Genomic DNA, 24655 nt, shown 5'->3' with positions numbered 1-24655 from the left:
AATCACCAGTGCATGCATGTGCACGATGTATGTAAACTGCTGATGTAAACTGATGTGAATATAATGCTAAGTGTAAATAAACTCCAGACTACTTTGAACCTTCGACCCACAGATGAACCAGTGTCTCTCTCACTTTCACCGCTATGCTCCGGATGAAACTACATATGAAAGCAAACACACTGTTTATATCTAAAAACTCTGAGCCCTTCTCATGCAGGCTGAATGTGCTCTGCAGCACCTCCTTCCTATCCCCTTCGTCATGTATATCAGCCCGCCTTTGCACTTGACCAAATATAAATGTTTCTTGGCCCGGCGTCAGGCTGAAATGGGGAGGAGTCTGACAAAGAGTTCAGCTTAGGACAGACTGAAGGACAAACGGGGAGGAGAAAGAACTGGTTTGATATAAAAATAAGAGGACAATAACGAATACTGAGCACCATCTACCTGAGGAACAGTAAGTTTTTACCAGATTTTACTGTATTTTAACTGAAAAAGGGGCTGTCAAAATTCTGGACATACACCAGCAGTGGTAGGCCTTTGCTCAAACGTGCTTTGTAGCTACTTTGTTTGGTACTAAAGCACATGACACACGTGGTTTAAATAACCTTATCACTGCATGTTCTTTTCAGCTGATCTTTAATTTCTTCTTAAAATTAAAATAATTAAATGTTGCTTCATTTTACTTTTTATATTGCACATAAAATTCCAATAGTCAGATTCTGTCTGTTTCTACATGCACTCTGGTGTAAAAAGTGCATTATTTATATCTACAGCTGCTATTAAACTTTGTTTTCTCTCATTCCACCTGTTCAGATGTCGGCCGCCTTAGCCGCTCGCCGGGTGCTTGCTGCTGCGTCACATTCAGGCAATGAAGGAGGAGGTCAGCCTGTCCTTTATAACTAAATACCATAATGGTTCAAAGCCTCCCCATTAGAGATCAAAACTAAGGCACATTTACTTTTTAGTTGAACATTAACTGAAATGTCTGCAGAGCCGACAGCTATCCTTGCTCTGGCAAATAATCACAAACTGACCAATAGTGAGGCAGGTCCTGTGATTTATTCCTCGTGCTTTAACAAGTGCTTCACTTGTGTATTTCTGTTGTTTCGGACAGCAAAGACCTGGAAGATACTGACCATCGTCTTGGCCTTTCCTGGGGTTAGTGTCTGCATAGCCAATGCTTACATGAAGGCCCAGGCGCACTCACATGAACAGCTCGAATTTGTGCCATATTCTCACCTGCGTATCCGCACCAAGGTGAGTCTCTGGTTAATGTATTAATTAACAACCATTTCTAACTATAAATGCTCACTCTTTCAATATCATTTTCTCCAAAATACTATATGTCCCCTTCCAGAAATTTCCCTGGGGAGATGGAAACCACAGTCTGTTCCACAACCCGCACACCAACCCTCTGCCTGACGGCTACGAGAGCTCCCATCACTGAAAGGATCGGCTCAGTTTCTCGGCTCTATCCTGCTGCATGCTTCAAACTCCGGTCTGCAGTCTACTTGGTTTAATTAAAACGGCTGAGGGGCCAAGTAGACAGCCAGGAATAAAACCACTTTGTGCTGTATTACCATGAGTGCCAGTTCATTTTTTAAATTGGAGAAGTGCTCATTTTAATTTAATCAATACACAAAATATGTGTCTGTGTGTGGTGCTGTGATGAAAGTGTATTTACATTTTAGACCGATGTGATTGCAGATTGCACTGAGTTTTTCCATGAGGGGTGCCAAATTTAGAAAGATTAAAATCCAACATATATCAGGCTTTAAATATAAAACTATTATTCTATCAAACATCAGTTTTTTCCTATTGTTAAACAATAAGTAGCATCAAGTATCATAAGTGACCTGACTCGGTGGCAGATTCCACCGTGTCATAAAGGTGCATTGTTTTCCACAAACTATCCAGACGACTGCACTGGCACGTTGCTTCACGCCAACTCAAGCCCACATAAAATTTTTGGCAACTGTTTCCCCGACTGAAAACTTTTATGCATGACCAGTTTTTAAAAACACAGAATGCTGAGTTTCCGTGAGCCTGGTCACAACAGTTAGGTTAACTTGACATTTACTAGCCTAATTGAGGTGGGTTAACTCTCCGGTGTCACCCCCCTCTCTCCAGCTGTTCTGTCTGCAGCGCTGCACAATTATACTGTAGTGATAAATGTAACAGCAGGGCTGCCTCTGAAATGCACGTATGGCTGGACTTCCATTGGACTGGAGCGATGTTACGATGCCCAACACCACCACCTAACCTAATGCATTTACTCTAGTACAATCTTAATGTATTTGTGTTTTATTCCTCTGTTACACAGCTTTCTACTACATTATATTATAAATGCAAAATAGCATCAATTTTAAAGCTTACTTGGGGAGATTTTAAACTAGAAATTATTTTATGTTGGCTTATTGATAAAGCTATCCAGCAGTAGAAATAAAATCTTCTCCAGCTGATCTACACATTCACGAATTAATGGTTATGATCAATTAATATAATGTATATGATTCTGAATAATGAGAACTTTTGGTCAGAACCAAATATCCTGATTGCCTGCAGGTCCTCAGATTCCCACTCCACTGACAAAAAATTGCACTACAAAATTTTGTATAATTCCTTGTGTTGCCAGGTAGATAATTTGATTAGTAGAAACCACTTTTTGAAAAACCAGAATAATTTTTCAGGGGGAAAACAAATGTTGGACTGGAAGGAAACAAAGACAGTGGGAGGTTAATCACCCACCTCAAACATGAAAAGAAAGTACTGTATACCTATATCTATGTGAGAGCATTGAATGCTTTTGTTAACTGTTACGTGCAGTCCAAAAAAAAAAAAAAAAAAAAAAAAGCTGAACAGGTACTTGCCTGCTTCTTTTACCCATAAAAAAAATCTTTAACCCCAGAAACTTTGTAATGCAGTAGCAGAAACCCTGAAAACACCAGAGTCATCTGGAGAGCTTGACTTTCTCTACTGCTAGTTATCCAAGTTAACCAAAACTCAATTAACTTTCAAGGCTTTAGGTTTTCCCTTTTTTGTGTATGCACACCCTCCCACAAGAAGAAACTGAGACCAAAGTGATGTTCCACCAATATATTTACTGGCATAAATTTATGAGCCATTTGAAATGTATATACGTTGCTTATCTGCTATTCCACTTCATCTCCAACAACTGGCTCTCAGACCAACCTCATAATTTTAGCTATTTTTATCAAATGCATGACAGACATCTGCTTTAACGTTTCCCCGGTTAAAAAAAAAAAAAAAAAAAAAAAAAAAATCACCAACAGTAAATTATAGTAGATGTACATCATGCTGGGACGTGCTACATTTACATCCAAGCTAAACAGAAATGTATTCTTCAAAATGATCAAAATAAATCAACATAAATCAGCAGTTCCTTCTGTAAGTGCTGGAGCAGCATTTTTTAAGGTAACCATGCTGCTGTAAACCACATAATCCATGTGCTTCCTAAACATATGACAATGGAAACTCTAGACACTTAAACTCACGCTGTGCCCCTTTAAATTATGTGATCAATCAGTATTTCGATCCTTGCTCAGGTCAAAGCTACGGAGACCAAACTTAACAGATCTTGTTTGAGAGTCTCTGCACAGTCAGCTTCTCTGGCCAGTCTGCGAAGGCAGTCCCCAGCAATGGAGGAGGACAGGAAGGGCCGAGGACAGTCCTGACAGCCCAGCAGCAAGGACAGGCAAGCCCGGCCCAGTGCTGGGTAGCTGTACCGCTGGGAAAACCAGTACAACTGGGGCAGCAGAGCAGCCAGAACACCACCTTCAGCAAATGTTTCCGAGGAGCGAGAGCCCTGAGCCGCAGATTTAGGAAGCTGCTCTGAATCTTTAATCAAGCTCTTTGGTCTTAAAGTCAGCTCTTCTGAACTGACTGATTTGTCCACTGTTTTCTTACCGTCTGTCTGTTGCAGGGAATTTGGTTTCTTTGTTTTTTCAGTTTGCATCTTAAATCCTGTCAGCTCTAGCTCTGACGTTCGATTGGCCAGGCTTTCCTCAGCAGACTCGGGGCACTCGTGGTCCATTTTGGATGCATCCTTTTCAGCGTTGGCCTCTGTTGTAGTCCGATTAGCGGCTTTCGGACAGCAGGACAGGAGAAACGACACACACAGGTCCTCTAAGTCTCTCTGTAGCTCACTTACCAAAAACCTGCAACCTCCAATCATCATCTCACATAACGGAGTTTTCTGGAAATCCACATTTCCTTCCGAGCGCTCCTCTGTCTCGCTTTCATAGAGACTCAGACCATCGAGCACCAATTTGTCCAAAATCTGGCACTGTCCACTCTTCCTTCCTTCCTCCCTTTCCTTAATTGTTTCTTCACCCTTAGTAAAGCGACATCCATGCAGATAATGTAGCACTGGTAATAATGCACCTCTGCTGACATCTTTAATGGGGATAGCTTCTTTTGAATTGCCCTGAGCTTCTCCAAATCCACCTCTCAACAGGGCCCTGAAATACTCAGAGCCAACCCCACCTGTGCCCTCAACCCCAGCTACAGCCTCCCTGCAGGCTGGGACCTGGGTCCCATCATCCAGCAGCAAGAACAGATCAAAGTTAGAGATGCTGTAAGGGCACGTGTCTGCTAGCCGAGCTTTTTTAGAGGGAGGCGGAGAAAAATGACCAAGGCTACTGATCGACTGTCTTATAACTGAAATTGAATGTTTTTTGTCGAGCTCGGTTTTAATGGTACCTGTGAGAGCAGACAGGCATCCAATCAGGAGAGAGAAGTACAGCGAGTGGAGATGTGAGGTCACGCCTGAATGTGGAGAATTCAAAAAGTCAGAAAGCAGTCTTTCACATTCAGCAGGGTGGTCTTCGTCCGCACCATCATCGTCGTCACAGCTGAGGGGCCGCAGGGCCAAGAGCAGCCCGCCGCTGTCCAGAAGAAGTTTCTTCAGCAGTGACTTGTTGCTGTACGAGAAAAAGAAAAGGTAAAAACATTAATAGTGAGTGTTTATTGTCTATTCTGACCTTCTTTGTTCCCTCTCATATACACACTGTTACAATGATGGATACTCCTATTCAAGAAGGAAATTGTTTCAAATAATAAGGTCAGCATATGTACAAGTAATCCCTGAGACAAAAACCTCACACTACAGTAAGCTTATTTTCAGGCTTTTCTTTATCTGATCTACAAGATGTCAGGATGTCTGGCAGTTTCTAATATAGTTGTTTCAGGCACGCAGGTAAGAGAACAGAAGCCCCGCCTGCCTGCTGTTCAAGCCTTCTGTTTACAAGAAACAGGCAGTCTGAGGATATTTGGTGTAAAGGTTGAAGAACTACAACAGCTTGTTTCAGATAGAAGATTTCCATATTTCAGAAATATAATGCAAGTAGAATAGAATCCACTATATTTGGTCTACTTCAAAATTCATCACAGATTACTGTTATGTGGGGCTGCAGCTATCGATTATTTTACTAATTGATTAATTTATCAATTATTCCATCGATTAATCGAGTAGTAGAAATATTTTTGTCTTATTAATGAGTAATGCGGAAAACAAAATACAGGTTTTTTTAAAACAAACTGCTCATTGTGTTCCCGTGTTTTTTGTCTTATCCGTCAACAAAACAAACCCTTTTTATTTACGTTTTAAATTTAAAAAATTGTCTTAAATGCAAAAATATATTTTAAAAAATACTCTCAAGTATAGTCAAATAAAATAAGATGAATATGCAAAATAAACTAAGGCATAAAACATGAATCTTTACTGTCTTCTTAGAAGGCTTTTTGAGTTTTTCTACATGTGTTTTTATGTGTTAAAGTGTGCAAGTGAATGACTGAGTTTGCGTCTGTAAGGAAAAAGGAAAATGTAGTGGCTGCAACGAAGAGAAGCAAGCATATCTGAATATTTTGAAGTTTGCCCCGTGCATTGATGCAAAGCTTTTGTGTTGCTGAACACAAGAGGTTATGATGGTGTAGATAATGAACATTAACATTCACCATCCAACCTAAGATCCCTCGGGTCAGTGGCTCAGAGTTTTACTGGCCCATGTACATTTTTTTTGGCTTGTGAAAAAAAAGCTTTCATTTGTATATTTTTAAATATTAACGCAATTTAATTGAGACAGTATTTCAGATTATTTCACTTTGAATCTGAACAATGTAACATAAGCTTTGAAATAAATGGTCTAGTGCACACCATGCCTCCGTTTAGACTCACCCCTGTTCGCATCCATGTAAAAAAGGACAGCTGCCGTCAGCCGTCAGCGAGCTGTATAATCTAACTAGTCTGGTATCAGACTAAGTTACCAGTTCATCGGCATATTTTAATACAACTCCTGGAGGCTTGCTGCAGATTTTTCTCTGTGTAAAACAAATGGCGGTGAATGGAGCAGCTACAAAGATAGTTTTTCTTCATATCACAGTTTGTTGATGAGTTGGTTTGATGAAGAGCCTGCTGTTTTGGACACGAGAAACACGTTTTCTTTCAATCAACCTGAGCTCACCGTCGCGTAATGACTCCGCCTCTTTGCTCTTCGCGGGATGTAAACAGACTCCGCCTCCCCATTAAACTGTGGTAGCATCATCACTGCTGCTGTTGGGTCATCTGTGTTTTTGTTTAAAATTGGGAGCTGAGTTGTTGTTTTTTTTCACATGCTGCTCCTAAATATGTTTGTATTGCACGTCTGTTTTTTAAGTCACAAGTCTGGGAGAAGCGCTCACGTTTCCATGGTGACAATGTTCCGCTACAGGGCCGTGCCTTAAACGAAGTGTCGAAGCAAAGAATGTGTGCCGAGAACTTTTTAGAACTGAATTTTTCGAAATACTCAATAAATCCTTGCAGCCCTACTGTTATACATTTAGTATTTTTTTATGAATACATTATCAGTATACATCCAATAATTACCTGCTGATTAAAGGCAGAGACAGTGCACAGTTCAGCTTATCTGAGTCAGAGCCAGACAGCATCACATGTGCAAGAACCCCAGAGCCAAATCCAGACTCACACTGGACACGCAGGTTATTCAGAAGGGCCACACCTGCAAAGTCAGCACACAATTATAAACTCTTTAGTCTTACATAAAAAAACAAAAAGACCAGATATTATATTTGATCGAACAAAAGACGGTTCCTGAGATAAATTCTGATCAACAGCGAATCAATATCGTCCCTGTAGTTAACCAAATGTGACCAAGCAGCAATTGAATTAGTTGAATTTTCAGTGTATCCGTGTAAAGTTCAGGGTTACTTGTTAGGAGTCATTTCACTTGTAGCCTGGCTTTCTCAGTTCAAATAAAAATGATTCCAATAAAGCAAAATAAGCAGATTTTAAATGTAAAAGACTAACACTGCACCTCTACCCTGTGAGCATATTTAATTACTTATGTGTGCATTATTTAAATCTTGTATAAGGTTTCACTTATTTTAACATGACTGTGTTCATCTCACCAAGCTGTTTAACTTTGGCTTTCACTCTGTCCGTCTGCCTGTCTCCTCCTTCAAATCCTTCTTCTCTCTGGCAGAGATGGTGGCGAATGAGCGCTACAGAACCCGTTCGGAGAAGCGACTGCAAACAGTTCGGGTTGCAGCTCAGCCGGCAAAGCATGCGGAAGCACTTGCTGCTGGGATCCTCACGCTGGGTAAGGTAAAAGAGCAAGCCGGACATGACGCCTGAGCTGACCAGAGCAGCACTTGGATCGGTGGCGTGGGAGAAGCGCGACAGCAGCAGCAGGATGGGTGACTCTGGCGTCCAGGGTTCGGGGTGGTAAGGGTGATGGAAAGATAATGCGCGAGGCACAGATGGAGGAGTCTCAAGTGTGACTTTAGTCAAAGACGTTGTTGATTGAGCCCGCGGCCTGCGTCTGAGTGGGGATGAAAACTTGGATGGAGAAACGGGGGTTTGGCTTGTTTTAGTGGGAGAGGAGATGGTGGAGGAACTAGGCTGGGTTTGTGGTGAGAGCGTATTGGAGGGAGGCAGATTGGTGACTTTTGATGATGATGAAGACAAAGGCGAAGAGTGAGGTGCTTTTTTAGAAGCAGAAGAAATAGCTGAGTTGGGTGAAGAAGAGTTTTTAAGAGAGGAACTAGAATATGGGTTTGAGGAAGGGGTTTGAGGTGATGAAGATGGCGGGATCTGAAGACTCCCCCATTCTCCATCAACATTAGAAGAATCTAGAAGGTCCCCTTCAGAAGCTATCAAACCCTCAGACACCAACCAGGACCTGGAGAAAGGAATGAAATTGTAAACAATATCAAACAGAAGAAAACAGTGCATTGGGAAAACTAAATTTTAAAAAATAAAATTTCCTTTTTCCATACCTGAGACTTAAAAAGCTGGATGAGCCCTGCTCCCTACCAGATTCTTCCTTTTTGTGTCCCTCGGGAGGAGGAAAATCAAAGGAATCAAAACATAATGAAGACAGGAGCTCGGTGGGAGACGTACTAGAGGAGAGGCTCACGTCCATCTTCTCAGTCAATGGCTCCTCTCCTCTGGTGAGCTCAACTAGCCGTGCAACAAGAAGAGGAACCAGCCCCAACTCCTGCAGCTGCTCCATGGCAGATTCATCAAAAACAAAGTCTACACAGGCCATAAGAGCGAGACGGGAAAGAGGATGACTCTGATGAGCCGACAAAAAGCCAATCAGTACCTCCAGTCCGCCGCTCTCTTTCACCTTGGCCCGGTTCACGGCCTCTTTGCAGCACAAGCACAGAGCCTTGAGGAAGAGTCCTGACTTCAGTGGGTCCCTTTTAACCTCCTCTGTGAACTTCTGGATGACTCCCAGTGACCCCACGAGAGGGCGTAGGCAACCCTGAGAGCACATATTGGCTAATGTTTTCAGTGCCAACTCTTCAAAGGGTTTACCAGACTCTCCTGTCACCATGACACCCAGCTGAGCGAGGACCCCGGAACGAGACACCTCCCTGGCACATTCAACACCACAGCCCCGGGTGAGCTCATGGAGAGTCCTGAGAGCTGCTCGCCTCAACCCCTGGGGATACTCTGGTGCAATAAGAGGGGTGAGCGCAGATAGGGTCCCTTGGGTGAGCAATGAAAGGCGATTAGAAGGCGTATCACAGAGGTAGAGAAGGGCTCGAGTAGCAGACTGAGCACACTCAAGTTTGGGACAGGCATCTTTGGGTGGAGCAGCTGTGGGGGAGGACGGTGCAGATGAAAGAGACACACAGAGAAGGAGAAGAGGAACACCACCTGTGTGATAATAAGAACGATTTATAATCAGAGGAGAAATTATATAGATTCACAGGTCAAAGAAAACACATTTTGATAGACTTGCTTTTATGTGATGGCATTACATGTGATATCTTTGTACTGTCTGGTTATCAGCTTTCAGTTTTTTTGTTTATTGTCTTCTTTCCCCTGTTTGACCTTAATGATCGACTTTAAATCTGCCCTTTGAGCACTCTACTTTTGCCTGTCTGTTACAGCACTTATTATTATTATTATTATTATTTTAATATATCTACAACTAAAAAAGCCCATTTGGAAGCTTTCAAGCTCATTTTAAATGCTGTCAGTTACAAAGGTGGATGTGACACACAGAAGCAGGTCAGACATACCTGCAGAGTGGATGAGTGCAGAGCTTTCTGGATCCATGGCCAAGTTCCCTAAAGCGCGGGCTGCTCGGTTCAGGACTGTTTCCAGTGACACATTTTTCTTAAGGATGTCCACTACAACAGGCATTTTTCAGATATAAGTTATGATAAAGATTGCTTAAATTTAAAAAGTATAATATATAGTATAACAATAAATCACCACTTACCTACAATATTTATCCCATCAAGTTTACGCACCTGATATTGTAGGAAAGTAGGAAAACATTTTAAAAGTTAGTGACTTTAATAAACAAACTCATCTATTATTTCTTGTCTCACCTCTATTCGTGTCTCCAGCTCAGTGCAGCAGTTGCCCAGGATGCTAAGAGCGAGATCCAGAGTTTTCCTCGAGCACTCTGGGTGTTTAATCAGATCCAACAGGTGCCGGAGACCACCCTGACCTCTGAATCTGGCAATGCCAGCCTTGCCGCCCTTGATGTGCTGCGTCCTAATAGCAACAAGCGCTCGCCACTGGGAGACTTTGGACCTCTTGTCCGTTTCTCTGGCACCGCCTGAGCCTGACTGTCCCTGACGCTCAGACCCCGATCCAGATTTGGAGATGTGAGTCAAGCACCAGGTCAAAGAAGACTCTGGTGATGGTTGTCCTTCCCTGGAAGGTGTTCTCGGGTTTTTTCTGTCACATTCTGCAGCCATGGCCCCCCGGATTTCCAGGTAACAGGTGTACTTATTTTTAATTTGTCCTCCTCAATTAAAACAAATATCACAGGCGCCGCGAGGCATCACTGGACGTTTCCAGTAAAACACCGAGAAATTATATACCATGTCCTTTCCACTTAGATATACTCAACTCTTGGTTTAGTTCATTGTCTTTAAAGTTTCCGGAAAAAAGCGACTTGTGTGGTAAGAACTACAGATACCAGCATGAAAAAGGAAAGTGTTACCGCCTGACGCCGCACTCCCCGACGGGATATGGAGTTCCGACGGCTTCGGTCCGCTCCCTTTAAAACTGGCCTATATCGTAAGAAGGCCAAGCAAACGTTAATCGACCAAGTGGACGTGTATTTTCTCGGTGTAATATATTTTTTACACACAAAATGACGAATTAAATCTCTATTTTATCAATGTTTTGTTACCACTGGCCGAATAATTTTTGTGAAACAAACTGCAATCGAGTGGGTTAGCCGCTAACGCCATCTTTAGCCAAACAACAAAACAGGGTCGGCCGAGGGAGGGAGCAGGGAGTGAAGAGGTGGGTCGGTTAAAAATACTCTGGGACGTGTAGTTCGAATTTGATAGCGCCCAGTTCCTTTTATGCGAACCATCCTTTTGAAAAACTACACCCCCCATGATCGCGACAAATCGTAGCCTACGTTAAAAGAGTCAAAGAGTTTAGGGATTGTAGTTCATCCGCTAGTCCAGAATACTAAAAAGAATAGGCGTAATAACCAAAATGAACTACAATTTCCAAGCTACCAAGCGACGTTGTTATAGTCATCGTCTTTCTCGACGCGAGAGAGGGCATCGGTGACTCTTGGATGTTGTTAAATTCCGCGATAGATACACCGCTAGTAAATAAAAAAAAAACAACTTTAACTGTAATGGTTGTGCTTTTAATAAGATGGAGGTAATCGAGACAATTGTGATTCAAAACTCCGAAGTGGAAGGAAAGGAAACGGTCGTGTCCAGTGTGGATACGGATAAAACAAAAGCAGGTTAGTACTCAGCAGGAACGTTTCCAGGATTTTTTTTTTCTTTTTTTGTATGGGGTGGGGTGGAGAATGAGAATGGGGGGGGGGGGGGGGGCAAGAACAACAACAACCTGGTTTATTGCATTAAAAGTAGCACTGCACAAAATTTGTATTCAATAAAAACTGCTTTGCAATGTAGCTAAATATGCATTTACACACCCTTTCAGTTAAGTAAAAGTTAAGCATACAAAGTACCTACAATAAAAGTACTTGATGTAGTATTTAATACAAAATCATATACCGGTACATTATTTTATGGTTGGTTTTATTAGTATTATTATTGGAATAGTTTTATTTATATTTTTAAACTTAATATGTGACTATAGCTTTAAAATATAGATCAAGAACAAGATATGCATCCAAAATATAGTGCAGTATACCATAACGCAGAAAAACTTAATTGTAGTTGTATTGCAGTTGTAGTTGTACTCATGATGTTCAGCATTTTAAGAAAAACTGTACTGTAGACCAAGGCATTGTCTTTAATAACTCCAAAAAAAAGCAGTCGATCTGATCATCTACCTTTTTTCACTCCTAGAATTTATCTGGACAGTTCAGGCTACATGGCATCTAGTCAATACCCGGCTTGAAATGGATCAGGCCTTTGACCAGCCAGTGTGCAAGAAAAAGAAACTCTGGGAAATGGTTGCAGAGAAGGTCAATGCCAAATTGAGGGAGTCAGAGGTCACTGATGTCACTGTGAAGGCGTACGAATGTGATCTCAAGTGGAGAAACATGCTGGCCACATACAGAAAAAACGCAGAGAGGGCCAAGAGGTTGGGAGTGACCAGCGTCCACTGGGAGTTCTTTAAAGCTATGCACGAAGTCCTGGGTAAGAGCAGGGAGGAGATCGAAGCCCAGCGCAGGGCCAAACTCAGCGGGACCAAAGTAGGAAAAGCTATAGCGAGCAAGAGGTTTACCCCTATCCTCCCTACGCCTCCTGCAACAGCTGCTCCCTGCCTCACCAGGCCTCCGCAGGATGTCCTGCAGCTGTACATGGAGCTGCAGGAGAGGAAGATGAACATGTGGGCGCAGCAGAAAGCACTGGAGGAGCGAAAAATTGAGGCCATCAACAACCTGGCCCAAGCCATCTCCAGCCTGGCTCAGAAGAACGGCACACAGACTTCAAAGGATGGACATTAGGAGAGAGGAAACGCGAAATTACCAAGACCTTCCAACACTGCATGAGAAGAACAGCTCGTTTGCAATGTCTAATGTTTGTAGACTTTTTCACATTTTTACCGTTACAGTTTACAGAGTAGCTTGGATTAGCAGGTGTACAGTATGAGGCCAGACTCACCTTTAACACAGCAGGCAGATTACAGTTCTCTTTAAACCTGTCTCTTTTTTCCTCCTGGTGCTCAAAATAATGTAAGAATCTTTTATTTTTATACCAAAATAGAAAACTTGGATGAAGTTGAAGAGTACACACAAATGGGGAATCCACCCCCATCTGTTAAAGAACTGTACGAAAATAAACTGTACGTAAATAAAGTAACCATTGCCGGGCCAAAAGCAGTCAGATACAATACAGATTTCAGTAATGGGATTAATGAAGATACTGGTATAAATGTTAAAGTATTAATAAGATACTCTTTGTTTATAACTCTGTCTCTGTTGTGTGTTTTTTATGCTGAAAGCTTCCTGCAAATCTTTCCAGCACATATAGTTATTTAGTTTTAAAACAAATTATTAGCATAAGTAGCAATAATGCAGTGTGAGCATTAGCACAGAAACAGGCTCTGGCTGTCTATTACCTTAGAGAATGGTACAAAAAATACTGGAAGTTACCCCCGTGCATCTTCTTATTACTACTCTAATATGACAACTTGCTCAAGCTAGAGGTGAAATATGCAGGGGGAGAAGACCTAAACACCTCATAGGTGACTGAGTGTGTGAGACTGCAAGGGCTCTAACTGAGGAAAGTAGAAATGGGACAGCGCTTTGCGACATATAATGTGACGATACTTTCATGACAGAACACATTTCATGCTATTGTGGTTTCTAAACTTTAAATTTAGGCTCTTTTTTAGGTCTTCCTGTCTACCAGGTGCCTGATTTGAACACAGAGAAGAATTTACTTATAACTAACTTTGTCAAGGATTAAGAGTAATCTTCTTTCAGCTGCTCCTTTATTCACAAAGGGTCACCGCAGTAGATCCACATATTTGACTTGCCAGATTTTTACACGCAGTGCCATTCCTTTTTTTTCCCGCCTGTCCCATTTGGTTCTTTTGCCATCAGAATTATTGTCTAAAGGCCAATAAAGATGCCCAACAGATTTACTTTACCAAATGGACCATCCCGGCCTTGCCGTATCAGTCTATTTGATTCGCGGTGACAGTCCTGACACGCCTTCCTCCCAATCTTGGACTATAGATCCTAACCCTATGAAAAGTTGATTTGTTGTCATATTAAGGTTGGCAGCTACCGCCATCCCTGTTAGGTTATGCTTTTGGGTTTCCCTTAGTAACTGTTTTTAATGCATACACTACAGCGTGTATTAAAAAAATATATAAACATTGGTGTCACCTTCTGGTTAGTGAAGAGCTTGACAAGTTGTTACCTAATGAGCACATCTTGGATGATCCTCTTTTGACTCTTAATATTGACAGTGATTTACATAATAAATTTAATGCTGTGTTCAATTTAACCTGGAATGTGTTTACTGAAGTCTCAGAGCGAGGGAGGCCCATTTTCCCACAGAGATCCCTTCACCGCTCTCGCTCTATGACCTCAGGGAAACCTTTGCTGTTGGTTTTTAGGGGTTCAGTCACTACCTTCAAATGTTAATGAATGCAACATGCCAGGATCACGAGCACAACTGAAGTTTATTAACAAATTGAAATGTTCACGCGTTTCCATGATTAAAGCTTTTAAACAGAAAATCTGTAATGGAGTCACGTCTGCATACACCCTCGTCATCCGCCTCCCCCTCTTCATCTTGGGGTGTGGCTTCCTCCTTCTCTCCTTGAACCGCCTGTCCTAGGTCCAGAAACACATTATGCAACACACAGGCAGTCAGCACAACAGCTCTGGCTCGGTCATAGTTTCCAATATCCAGATACGTGAGCCTCCGAAACCTGGCTCTCAGATCGGCAATGGCCTGATCTAGGATCTGAAAATGCTCCTCCAGCGTCTTGTTAAAGAGCGCCTCTCTTGGTCCGTGACTTCCTGTGTACGGGGTAAAAATCTGATCAGTAAGTGGGTAGCCAGCTCTGGCCACAAGGCAGGAGCTGGAAGGCATTAGGTCAGGGTTCTGTTTGAGTTTGTCTCTTAGAGCACGACCTCTGTCCACATGAGATCCTTTACTGATTCTGCAGTGCAAGAACCGGCCTCTAATGTCACACACAAGCTCAAGGTTTAACCAAGAGTCAGGAGGGGCCTCCATCTTCATTCTCTTCACCTCAGGTATGGTGCTCTCCACATCATGTTTCCCTATAGGCAGGCGAATAGGGATCCGGGTGTGTCCCAACACTCCCAGAACCTGAGGAACACCTTGTCCTCCTTCTACTTCCTTTTTTCCAATTAGATTGGAGAATGGGAAAAGTGCCTCTACAGCCTCTTTCCCTGAAGAACAGAGAGAAAATATTATCATCATCATAATTTGCCCACATATGATTAATGACCCAACAAATTAACACACCAGCTGGCCATTTGATGTGCCTCTCTTCCAGCATGTTTATGCGCTGGCAGAAAGAGAAGAAGATCCTGTGGATGTTTCCCTTCTCCAGCTGGAAGCGGCGGGACACAGTGCGGTAACTGACTCGCTCGGACAGCAGTGTGAGAGACAGGAGGACAGTGTGGGACATTGATAAGCGAGCCCGTCCAGCCATTCGTGTCCTTGATTTGGAGCTTTGAAGTAGGTCTGAAATGTACTGGTGAAACACAGAGACACAAACAAAATACAACAGTATTTAATAGGCATGTATCCACTTTATTCTCCTTCCGGATCATGCAGAGTTTCTGGTTTTCTACTGGGATGTCAGCCACATCTCAAAGAAAAAGATGCATTTTCCACTTTTTTTGGTGAGATAAAACAAATGAATCCAGCAAAAAGTTATAAGATTAAGGAGTAATGACAAACATATGAAATGCAGAGCTTATAATTTGATTAAAGGCATTGTTATACATGATTGGTACACTTTAGAAATTCCTTAGTTTATCTCATATTCAGGTTCAAATTCTTTTTAATTGATTTTTGAATATCATGTTAAATTTGAGTTTGAAAATTAAAAAAACTGGCCAAAAATTGTCACTATTGTTTTTAATAGTAGTTGAAAACTGTAAAACGCTTTCTCAGAGGAAAACTAAAGCCACAAAACTACCTTGATCGCTGGATTATCCACAGTATCAACCTGCTCCTGGGACTCTGCAGCCTCCTCCTCTTTCTCTTCCTCCTGCTCGGACGGACTGGATGTTGTTGCTGTGTGTAAAACTTGGGGCCCCACCTGATTCTGTAGTAACTGTACGTAAATAGTATTGGTAGGAGGAGGACGACGATGGGACTGCTTTTCCAGTTTTGCCAGGAGCTGTGACTCCAGGATCTCTTCCACCGCCTGGTCCAGCCTGTGCTCCAGCTCGCCCGCAGACAGAGGCTGCCACTCCCGTTCCACCATGTCCAGCACGGCCCTGCCTGCCGATAAAACACATTCACTGACATCCATTTTTTTAATACCGGCGATAGAGAAACAAGATGCTTTCAGAGCATGGAAGCCAAGCAGAGGTCACCGGTCCTTTCAAGCAGTTGCAAGCCCATTCTGTTGTTAGCACTATGCTAATCTAGCCCGCTGGCTAGCTAGCTAATGTTTGTTGCTTTCAGGGACTGTCGGAATTTTGGCAGAGTCACTGAGACGTTGAAAGACAGTGACCGTATGAGCACACTAAAGTTTTTCTTCATCATTATAAATAGAAGTGTAAAAAAATGGTACACAGACAATAAAAAAAGTAAATTAAATAAATCAAACAGTGAGCAATACAGAGAGAGAACAAGGACAAAATAAGTCACATTACATTAAGTGGAAAAAAAAAACAATTCAAAAACTGATTTGAGAGATTGCTAAGCAGCCTTTCTAATACTTATTAGAAAGTTCATTAATCAAAAAATCTGTTATTATTTTACTAGTGTAACTTTAAAAATTGTTAATTTGTATTTACAATATGAACACAATAAATATTATACACATTTGGTTTTGGACTGCAATATGAAAAATATCTTTTGAGAAATTTTCAAACATTTTCACAAATTAGTGTTTGTATTAGTTTGTACAGAGATGTTTCTGATGTCAGTGCTCTGGCAAAGTTGAAATGTTGATAGTTATCACTTTTTTTGTCTTGATTTATTTACCTCTTGAAAGTAGACCCAGCATATTTAATTACAGTCACATATTGTTTTGTTCATTTGAATACTGCGTTAAAGAAATATGTCTCAGAAAGTTAAAGGTGAAAATAAACAAGAATGGTCAAATCTATTTTTAAGTCAACAAGAAGATTTTCCTAAAAGGAGGTTATTTACACCACAGGCAATAAAAAGTCCCAACTTCTTCTGTTATCGTCACTATTTTGGTTGTTTCAGTCCAATTTTGATGCTTTCCAGTGAAGTAGATGGTAAATAGAAAAGAGCCAGAACATTATATAACAGAAAACCAAAAGATTGATATCCATAATTATAGCAGTAATTAAAAGACAGGATAAATAAGAGACTGCACTTCGCAGTTTAGTGGTTTAGATTTTTAGACGAAGCAATGCCCAGTTCTGGGTCCTACTATCATTCAGAGTAAACAACACATATCCTGCCAAATTACATTCTGGCTGAATAAAGTTCCTTATTAGTTAGAAAGCCAATTTTATACACACCAGTAGAACCTGCCCAGTGCTGGACGACGCCAGATTAAGCAAGACGTTGGTCCTTAAAAAACAGAAACAGTGCTACATGATGTATAACACAAAAAATGAGCTTGGCACATAAAGTAAGTCCTTTGTTACAACAGCGCTTCTCGGCAATAAATCTTATACCATCGGACAGCCTGCTTATTTCCTCTTAAATCAGGGGTGGGGAACTCCAGGCCTCAAAATCTGGTGTCCTGGTTTTAGATATCACCCTTGGTCAACACACCTGAATCAAAGGATTAGTTCATTAGCAGGCCTCCGGAGAACTTCAAGACATGTTGAGGAGGAATTTAGCCATTTAAATCAGCTGTGTTGGATCAAAGACATCTAAAACCTGCAGGACACGGGTCCTTGAGTTCTCCCACCCCTGCCTTAAATGGTGGCACATTTGTAAGGAAAATCCATTTGTGGATTTGATGAATTGCTGCACAATTCATCAAATCAAACTTCTAAAGCTGGCTTCAACAGATTTCAATGTTAAAATTCACAGATTTACAGCCTGGCTCAACAATGGCTTTTGGCTCCTATGGATAGTTTCGTCATTCATAACAGCTTTACAATCTGTGTGTTTAAATAAGTCATCCACTTGTCAGATTTCCCGAAATGTGATTTTCTGTGCGGTACAGACCTCCTAAGTAGCTTGTGGTGTTTTAACAGCAGCTGCTAAAACACCAACATCGTGGCTTCATCAAGGCCACAGTGGCTGTGGGCAACATTTTACACCGTCTATGTTCAAAGATCACTTTAAATTGTACAAACACACAACAGTACACAGATGTGAAAAACAATTCTTTTAATGTTAAACCAGTTACAAGTGCAACTTTGATCATCACATCCCACTGTTTAACAGCCTCAATCTTCAAATATGCTTTTAAATGTAATATTAAACAGCGTCTTTTCCCACACCCACCAGGCCATTACATCTTCTTCCTGTAATAACAGACTTTTTTTTTTTGTAATCATTATTAAGTTTCTAGATCATGAGACCCAGTATTACACCATAATGTGAAGTTTTGATGTGCAGAAGTGTTTATTTCTAATACAATTTTATTTTTATTTTTTGAAAATAATACGCATTATGGTATTAACAGTGTAAAATACAGCACAAACTGCAGCATGACATAAATGAGCTATGGTTCCGGGATAAATGGGAGGCAAAATAAGCAGCCAGGCACAGCTCATAATTTAACCACGACGTGTCACCTCTTCACTTCAGACTGTCAAGCAAGTCACAGGCTACAACCAATCGTTGCTGAGGAAAGGTGAAGAGGTCTCCATCAATGTTAAGAAGAGAAAAGTAAAGAATAATCGCCACAACTTGAATTTTGATTGCTGCTATGCCTGAAGACGTGTACTGAAGATTCAAATGAGTCATTCAGTCTCAGTAACTTAGATATTCACAAACTCCAAGCTATTGCAGCAACACATATCCAAACCACTCCCCAAAAAAGTTAATCCTAGTAATATTTTAATAAAGAAACACAAACATAAAAACCTAAAAATGCGACACCTTGTCAAATCCCACTCTGAAGCCAGCAAATTAAAGAACACAAGTAAGGCAGCATCAGCCTTACTCCAAATAAAGACTAGAATTCATTAAATACGAGGTACAATTATTCATGTTCAGCCTTTACCAACCCCGTGGATGACTGACAGTGTCGTGACAAGTCCGTCAGGTATCTCTGTGGGGTCTTTTGTGTAATTATCAATTTATCTAGCATGCGTTCGCCGATTTCAGGACAAAATGAACCACTTTGAAGCACCCTCACATTTACACCAAGGGGGAATCCGCGTTTGAAATTGTTTACGCCCAGCTGAAGATCGGTCGTCGGCAAGGCAAAACTTCACCCGCTGAGGCATCACTTCCCAAAAATTCAACCCCTCCCTTCGACCCCCTGTGTGTCCCTCTCGTTTCCCCCGCCTCTGAGCTCACTGTACAGCCTGCTCGTTGGCTGTGCTGCCTGAATCCTGGGGCTTCATGACGTCGGGGAGCTCAGGGGGAGTGGAGAAGGGCTCAATCCTCAGCTGCTCAAAGGAATCATCTGGGAGAACGACAGAAAGTTAAAACACAGAGAGAGACAAAAGAGACATTAAATTCTGGAAAGAGATCAAAGTAACATGAAAGGAGATCCAAAGAAATGAATAATTTTGTATCCAGGGGGATCTGAATTTTAAAATAACAGTTTTTAAAACGCCAAAAAGTCACAAAGTGTTTGTTTTGGACAACTAGACCAATGTTGAACACTGAATAAGTTAAAAAGTATTTTCCTTCTTCCACTGGAAAAAAAAATGGCATTTCCTGAGTGACAAAGAAAAACTCTTTGAAAAGCTCTGGCAATCTTTTCTGGCAACATTCCCATTTTTCCTGTTTTCACTTGTATTTTAAGACCATCTCCCGGCAGTCGGTTTCTCTCAGAAAACTCCCAAACCTGCACGACTCTTAAACTTTACCATGAATAACTGGAATACACGGATCAGTACGTTTTGTACGTTGAGCCAACTTTGCCCAATTTGCCACATTGTCTATGAAATGCACACACAGTACACACTCCAAATACAATTTCAACCCATCTGGCGGCACAAACTGGCAACCCGATTCAAAGGATGTGCCTTGCCAATCTCTACACAGACACCACAGCTGAGTTCTAAATAAATTACCTCTTTTTACCATTTCATCTTTCTTTACTACAAAGACGCAGTAAAATCGCAAGACATAAACAATGATGAGTTCAGCCACATATGTACCCATTTCAGTGTGTGTGACAACTTTGCTAAGTTGGACACATTTACCAAACCGAGCTTCCAGAGTTAATAACACATAATCAAAAACTTGTAAAAATATAAACGCCTCTTTCCAACTGTAGACAACAAGTTGCAACAATTTTCTTTAAAAGCTGGACAATTTAACAGAAGTGGTTATAGCTCACATTTGGCTTGAAAGAGGATAACATATTACAATAACTTACAGTTCAAACAGCAAACTATGACTAGCTTTGCTTACCCATTAGTTGTGGTGGGAACATATCCTATTAAAGTTATTCAGGAAAGTACTTAAAGCCTTTACATGCTGGGCGTGAAAGATTCTTGCGAGCATTTTGGTGCAGCCAGTCCCACCGACTGCGTAATTTTATAGTACTAATTTTTTGGGATCAAGCTCAATTTTTATCATGTGAATGAACAGGCGTCACCAATCAGACCACTGCAATTACCAACAAGTGTGCTTGTAGCTCCAAATGTACACCGATACTGAATACACAAATAGTAACATAATACAATTTCAGCTCAGACACAGCTAAACGCCGTTAGTCGGCTCTCTGAAATGATTTCTTTGCCTCCTCAGATGTGGTCCCAACTCTGCCAACAAGGGTTCAAACTGCCCCACTGACATCGTGATACAGCTTCAACTCCTGTACCAAACCATGAAATTCTGCCTTCTTATCGGAACTGGACAAACCTGGAATCTCCGGTTCTTCATTTTCTTGTTTAAAAACAGCAGAACCAGCTCATCTTTGCTTGATGCAGACTCTTTTTTTTTTTAGTAGTACATTCTTTTGAGGACAAATTTTTCACAAAAAGCAACATTTTGGATATGTGCATGTACGTTAAACCAGCGGTCCCCAACCTTTTTTGCGCCACGGACCGGTTTATGTTCGACAATCTTTTCACGAGCCGCCCTTTAAGGTGTCGCGGATAAATACAACAAAATAAAACCAGTACCGGTACCCCAAAAAAAAAGAAAAAAAAAAAAAAGAAGATTTATTCATAACACACGAGAAAAGACCCAGGGAAACCGAGTTAACTATAAAAAAAATAACGTTAAAAAACCCTGAAAACCACAAATTTCACACCCAAGCATCAACTTGCGGTATGATACCAAACGACTCACGGTCTGTGGCCTGATATATATGCTACAACAGAACTACAAACTCCCAGATTTTGAAACTTAAATGTTGGTAGGTATGTTTTTGGAACTTTAGAGATAATTTGGATTGTATAGTGCATCGATGTGACAAGTTGCTTAGTGTAAACCAGAATCCAGAATTTGGCTGTTATCTTTTTTTCCCTAAACCTGAGTTCAGATCAAGCGAATAAGCTCACAGTAAAATCTAGTATTGAGGTGGGTTAGAAGATGAACTACTCACCACTCAGACGAAACGCTAATCCCACCGTGGCCGGGGCCTGAGGCCGGGCTGTCTGATTTGTGAAGCCGCAGTTTCCAAGAGTTTGACTGTCATTAAGCAGCACGTCATCCTGAAGAAGAAAGAGTTAAAAGAAGCAGACATCTTCAGAGATTTGCAGGATCAAGTTTGCAGGACAGACTGTTTTGTAACAAAGCGAAAATGGCGAGGCCTTGTTCTCTGATGTGAAGACTGCTTGTACTCAACAAAAAGCCAAAGTTTGAGGAAAGGAAAAAAAGGAAGCCCAATGATGTGTTCAGATAGAACCTGAACCAAAGTAAAAATTTGTAAAAACTTTGTAAAAACTTTGATTTTTTTTTTTTTTTTAAATGAAAGATTAGACTTTCCTGACAAACTGAAATGGAGGACAAGCTTTTTGTAATTGACATTGACTCAACTTCACTTTTACATTGAGAGGGGAAAGGGGGGGGGGGGGGCTTGAGGAAATGTAGGACTTCCTTCTAATTTCTGAAAATATGTTACTGTCACTTGATTTCAGTTATAAATTATAAGTTTGCTCCTGTCCGCTGACTGCTGGGGCTAAACATTCAGGGGAGACTTCAAGTAACAAAAGAAAACTTTGATTCACGTTTTGTGAGAACAGCTTTGTCAAGTGAATAAAGGACAGGTATTAGAGCTCCAGCTATTATTTTGATTAACAATCTTTTTTTGAGACATTGCTTAGAGTATAAAATTGTAAGGTTAAAAAAAATACTATTAACAAGGTTTCCAGGTAATTTATTTCACCTTATAAAGCCTCTGATCTTCAGGTGGCCTCTTTAAAATGCCCTCCACGATGCGCTTCAGTTCGTAGACTGTGGTTGACTCTTTGGCATCTGTGAAGATGGTCGTCTTGTGACGTCGGATCATTAGAAACACATCCTGCAGTGAGATGAAGTGACAGGAGAAAATCAGATAGTGATGATAGTGATAAACACTGTAACCCTGATTCTCAGAAACACACGTCCTGTCTTACTGAATTAAGCTCAATTCTGTTTTCTGAGCATTTATATCAGATACTGCTCATCTCTGTTGAGCCTACAGAACGTATCCAGTGCCATCACCAGATAGATTTATCACGTGAGAAAAAGCTGGTTAAAGTTTGAGCAAAACAAACAGACGGTAGATGGGCGTTTATAAACTGAAACAGTCTCTGCTTAACCAGGTTATTCTGTGTGGGAACACTTTGGTAACTTTATGAGTAAGCCAAGTCACTTCTCTACACCTCACGTTTTAAATAGCCGCAGTGACACATAGCTTAGCTAAGGCAGTTTTAACCAAAGCTTCAGCCATCTGTTAACGCCAGCTGTAGCGGCTTCCTCGATCAACTGTTTTCACAGACTTGAACTATAAAGTTGACAGTTTGTGTTTCAACTCCTCTAACTTTTAAAACAAGCCCCGCTCACGCTAAACAACCATTTTTTATCTAAGTTACATACATGGCAGCGTTAGCTGATAACTTTAGCCAGTTAGCTTTTGTGCGGCTAGATGGCTATTTGAGCCACAAAAATTTGGATGATTTATCTCGAACAACAGTCAGTTCGTTCACATTGATCGGACCCCACTGTGCTTAACTTGCTATCAACTTGAAGAGTATAGCGCAACGAGCCACCATGAGCTACTGTATTGACTAACGCAGGAGAAGCTAGCCAATGCTAGCAAAGGTTAGCTAAACAAAGACATTCGTCTCTGAGTGATTGCTTTGTGACCAGCTTAGCTGCTCAAATCAGGCATTTTACCGCTCTGGGGAGGGTTTGCCGGCTGACCTAAAGTCGGTTTTTCGTAGTCAACAGGCCACTATATTCTGTATGTGTTTTCCTCACTCACCATTTCTTGCGGTTGGCTGCACACAGTGGGGAGAAAAACTGCACTGCACAACGACAACTATGAGCTCAGAGCAGCATCAGACAGCCACCACTTTAACTCCACCATCCACCAGCTGAGGGCAGCGCGCACAGCGCCGTCACTCTGTGCATGCACAAACTAATGCAACAGGAGAATATCTGTCTGAATGTCTTATTTCTCTTCATAACTGCTTAAATTATCAGAGTTAATCGGAGCTCCCGTTTTATGAAGGATTGCACCACGTTTTTCCCCACACACTGAGACGTTTTGTTTTGCAAAAGTCAACACGTGAGCATGAATACTGAAACTCTGGGCTTAAATAAATGTGGAAAATTAAAATTTAAAATAAAACAATGCTTTTGTTAATTCACAAAAAATCAGAAATTTCCATAGTAAGTGGGGCGAAACAGGAACTCTGCCATTTAACGGTTTATCTGTTACTTAATTACTTTGGTGTAGTATGAATGGGTGAGGTCCTTATCAGCATGAAAAGTTGTAAATCTTATAAAAGCACGGTTAAAAGCTTAAAATGAGTGCCCTGCTTGAATATTGTTCAAAGCTAACCTGTGGGCCGGGTTGGAGTCATTGCTGGCCAGATTTTGGTCCCTGGGCCTTGAGTTTGATACCCCTGCCATCGATGGTTAGCAGACAGATTAGTAGATGATTTTACAGCTGATAGTTTTAGCAGTCACTAGAGTTAAAAATACTGTTTTTAGCAGATGAGAATAGTGTTCAAATACAAAATTATTTTATAAGTGCAAAGATTGTGTGTGTGTTTATCTATAAAATATTTATAATTATTCTGGATATTTATAAATGAACTCATCTATTTTGTTGAGATCTGGGGTAGGTCAAGGAAATCTTAATTTCTTTTCAGATTTTTTCTGATCTCGCAAGAAGCTTCCTCCTTTTGGATTCAACACAAGTAAAGTTTTGTAACATCGACACCTTTTAAACTGTTTCATCACGCCTTCCTTCCCTCAGAGATGAGTGGGATGACTGACCTGACAACAGCTGAGGTTTGGTTTTCTGTCTTGACCCTCAGGAGTCAGCAGTGTCTAAAAACAGTGCGACAGAAAAACACACACTTCTCTTTACTGTAAAATAAGAATAGCAGAAGTGAGTTGTAGGCTCGTCAACTGATTCTTGGAAAACTTGTAAATCAGCTGTTTGTGAAATTATTGTTAAAAAAAAGAAGAACGTTTTACTTTGTTTTTTTCCAGTCTGGGTCCTCTTACTCCAACAGTCTGAAGACATGCATCGGGTAACTGGCGAGTCTAAATTGGCTGTAGGTGAGATTGTAAGTATGAATGGTTGTCCGTCTCTCTGTGTTATCATGCGATAGGCTGGCAACCAGGGTGTACCCCTCTCTCACCTTAAGGTAGCTGAGTTGGCCTCAAGAACCCCCAGATTGGATAAGAATAACATGGATAGTCAATAAACAAA

At 41.2% G+C, this 24655-nt stretch overlaps 5 protein-coding genes across 6 annotated transcripts; 2 read left to right on the top strand and 3 right to left on the bottom strand.

The window, feature by feature from the left end:
- Positions 1 to 317: 317 nt before the first annotated feature.
- cox6a2 (cytochrome c oxidase subunit 6A2) lies at positions 318 to 1576 on the top strand. The gene is made up of 4 exons (XM_085454908.1): positions 318 to 454; positions 814 to 880; positions 1115 to 1257; positions 1358 to 1576. The coding sequence occupies exons 2-4, from the start codon at positions 814 to 816 to the stop codon at positions 1445 to 1447; spliced, it is 300 nt and encodes a 99-aa protein (XP_085311034.1). The 5' UTR covers positions 318 to 454; the 3' UTR covers positions 1448 to 1576.
- Positions 1577 to 3081: 1505 nt separating this feature from the next.
- armc5 (armadillo repeat containing 5) lies at positions 3082 to 10840 on the bottom strand. The gene is made up of 7 exons (XM_085454906.1): positions 9868 to 10840; positions 9756 to 9786; positions 9553 to 9663; positions 8296 to 9184; positions 7426 to 8198; positions 6884 to 7016; positions 3082 to 4943 (listed from the first exon to the last, which is right to left on the bottom strand). Exons 1-7 carry the CDS (start codon positions 10240 to 10242, stop codon positions 3563 to 3565), a joined length of 3693 nt encoding a protein of 1230 aa, XP_085311032.1. The 5' UTR covers positions 10243 to 10840; the 3' UTR covers positions 3082 to 3562.
- Positions 10841 to 10957: 117 nt separating this feature from the next.
- On the top strand, positions 10958 to 12800 carry LOC146711867 (uncharacterized). Its single transcript, XM_085454907.1, has 2 exons — positions 10958 to 11261; positions 11836 to 12800. The coding sequence occupies exons 1-2, from the start codon at positions 11168 to 11170 to the stop codon at positions 12438 to 12440; spliced, it is 699 nt and encodes a 232-aa protein (XP_085311033.1). The 5' UTR covers positions 10958 to 11167; the 3' UTR covers positions 12441 to 12800.
- Positions 12801 to 14109: 1309 nt separating this feature from the next.
- Positions 14110 to 16166, bottom strand: LOC146711866 (putative nuclease HARBI1). Its single transcript, XM_085454905.1, has 3 exons — positions 15626 to 16166; positions 14944 to 15175; positions 14110 to 14867 (listed from the first exon to the last, which is right to left on the bottom strand). The coding sequence occupies exons 1-3, from the start codon at positions 15962 to 15964 to the stop codon at positions 14149 to 14151; spliced, it is 1290 nt and encodes a 429-aa protein (XP_085311031.1). The 5' UTR covers positions 15965 to 16166; the 3' UTR covers positions 14110 to 14148.
- Positions 16167 to 17964: 1798 nt separating this feature from the next.
- Positions 17965 to 24649, bottom strand: elob (elongin B). 2 transcript variants are annotated; one of them, XM_085454904.1, is made up of 6 exons: positions 24585 to 24649; positions 24418 to 24495; positions 24214 to 24267; positions 22112 to 22246; positions 21329 to 21437; positions 17965 to 19228 (listed from the first exon to the last, which is right to left on the bottom strand). In XM_085454904.1, exons 4-6 carry the CDS (start codon positions 22232 to 22234, stop codon positions 19116 to 19118), a joined length of 345 nt encoding a protein of 114 aa, XP_085311030.1. In that variant the 5' UTR covers positions 22235 to 22246; positions 24214 to 24267; positions 24418 to 24495; positions 24585 to 24649; the 3' UTR covers positions 17965 to 19115. The 2 variants fall into 2 exon arrangements, with proteins under 2 accessions (XP_085311030.1, XP_085311029.1); XM_085454903.1 differs by lacking the exons at positions 24214 to 24267; positions 24418 to 24495; positions 24585 to 24649 and adding an exon at positions 23192 to 23411.
- Positions 24650 to 24655: the final 6 nt, after the last annotated feature.

This window comes from Copadichromis virginalis, linkage group LG4, assembly GCF_057382275.1.
Source record: "Copadichromis virginalis isolate Kocher_CV1m ecotype Utaka linkage group LG4, C_Virginalis_male_GT1.1, whole genome shotgun sequence".
In the NCBI taxonomy this organism is placed as follows: Eukaryota; Metazoa; Chordata; class Actinopteri; order Cichliformes; family Cichlidae; genus Copadichromis; species Copadichromis virginalis.
Note: the sequence above shows the minus strand (reverse complement) of the source record. Positions and strands in the feature narration are given on the sequence as shown.

Coding starts and splice junctions, on each gene's coding strand:
- LOC146711867 (XM_085454907.1), top strand. CDS start 11,168: ATGGAGGTAATCGAGACAATTGTGATTCAAAACTCCGAAGTGGAAGGA. Junction 11,262..11,835: donor TACGGATAAAACAAAAGCAG/GTTAGTACTCAG, acceptor TTTCACTCCTAG/AATTTATCTGGACAGTTCAG.
- cox6a2 (XM_085454908.1), top strand. CDS start 814: ATGTCGGCCGCCTTAGCCGCTCGCCGGGTGCTTGCTGCTGCGTCACAT. Junction 881..1,114: donor TTCAGGCAATGAAGGAGGAG/GTCAGCCTGTCC, acceptor TGTTTCGGACAG/CAAAGACCTGGAAGATACTG. Junction 1,258..1,357: donor ACCTGCGTATCCGCACCAAG/GTGAGTCTCTGG, acceptor GTCCCCTTCCAG/AAATTTCCCTGGGGAGATGG.
- LOC146711866 (XM_085454905.1), bottom strand. CDS start 15,964: ATGGATGTCAGTGAATGTGTTTTATCGGCAGGCAGGGCCGTGCTGGAC. Junction 15,176..15,625: donor TGGATAATCCAGCGATCAAG/GTAGTTTTGTGG, acceptor GTGTTTCACCAG/TACATTTCAGACCTACTTCA. Junction 14,868..14,943: donor GCACATCAAATGGCCAGCTG/GTGTGTTAATTT, acceptor TCTGTTCTTCAG/GGAAAGAGGCTGTAGAGGCA.
- armc5 (XM_085454906.1), bottom strand. CDS start 10,242: ATGGCTGCAGAATGTGACAGAAAAAACCCGAGAACACCTTCCAGGGAA. Junction 9,787..9,867: donor AGCTGGAGACACGAATAGAG/GTGAGACAAGAA, acceptor CTACAATATCAG/GTGCGTAAACTTGATGGGAT. Junction 9,664..9,755: donor TGATGGGATAAATATTGTAG/GTAAGTGGTGAT, acceptor TGCCTGTTGTAG/TGGACATCCTTAAGAAAAAT.
- elob (XM_085454903.1), bottom strand. Junction 21,438..22,111: donor AAGATCAGAGGCTTTATAAG/GTGAAATAAATT, acceptor TTTCTTCTTCAG/GATGACGTGCTGCTTAATGA. Junction 19,229..21,328: donor ATTAGCGTTTCGTCTGAGTG/GTGAGTAGTTCA, acceptor TCGTTCTCCCAG/ATGATTCCTTTGAGCAGCTG.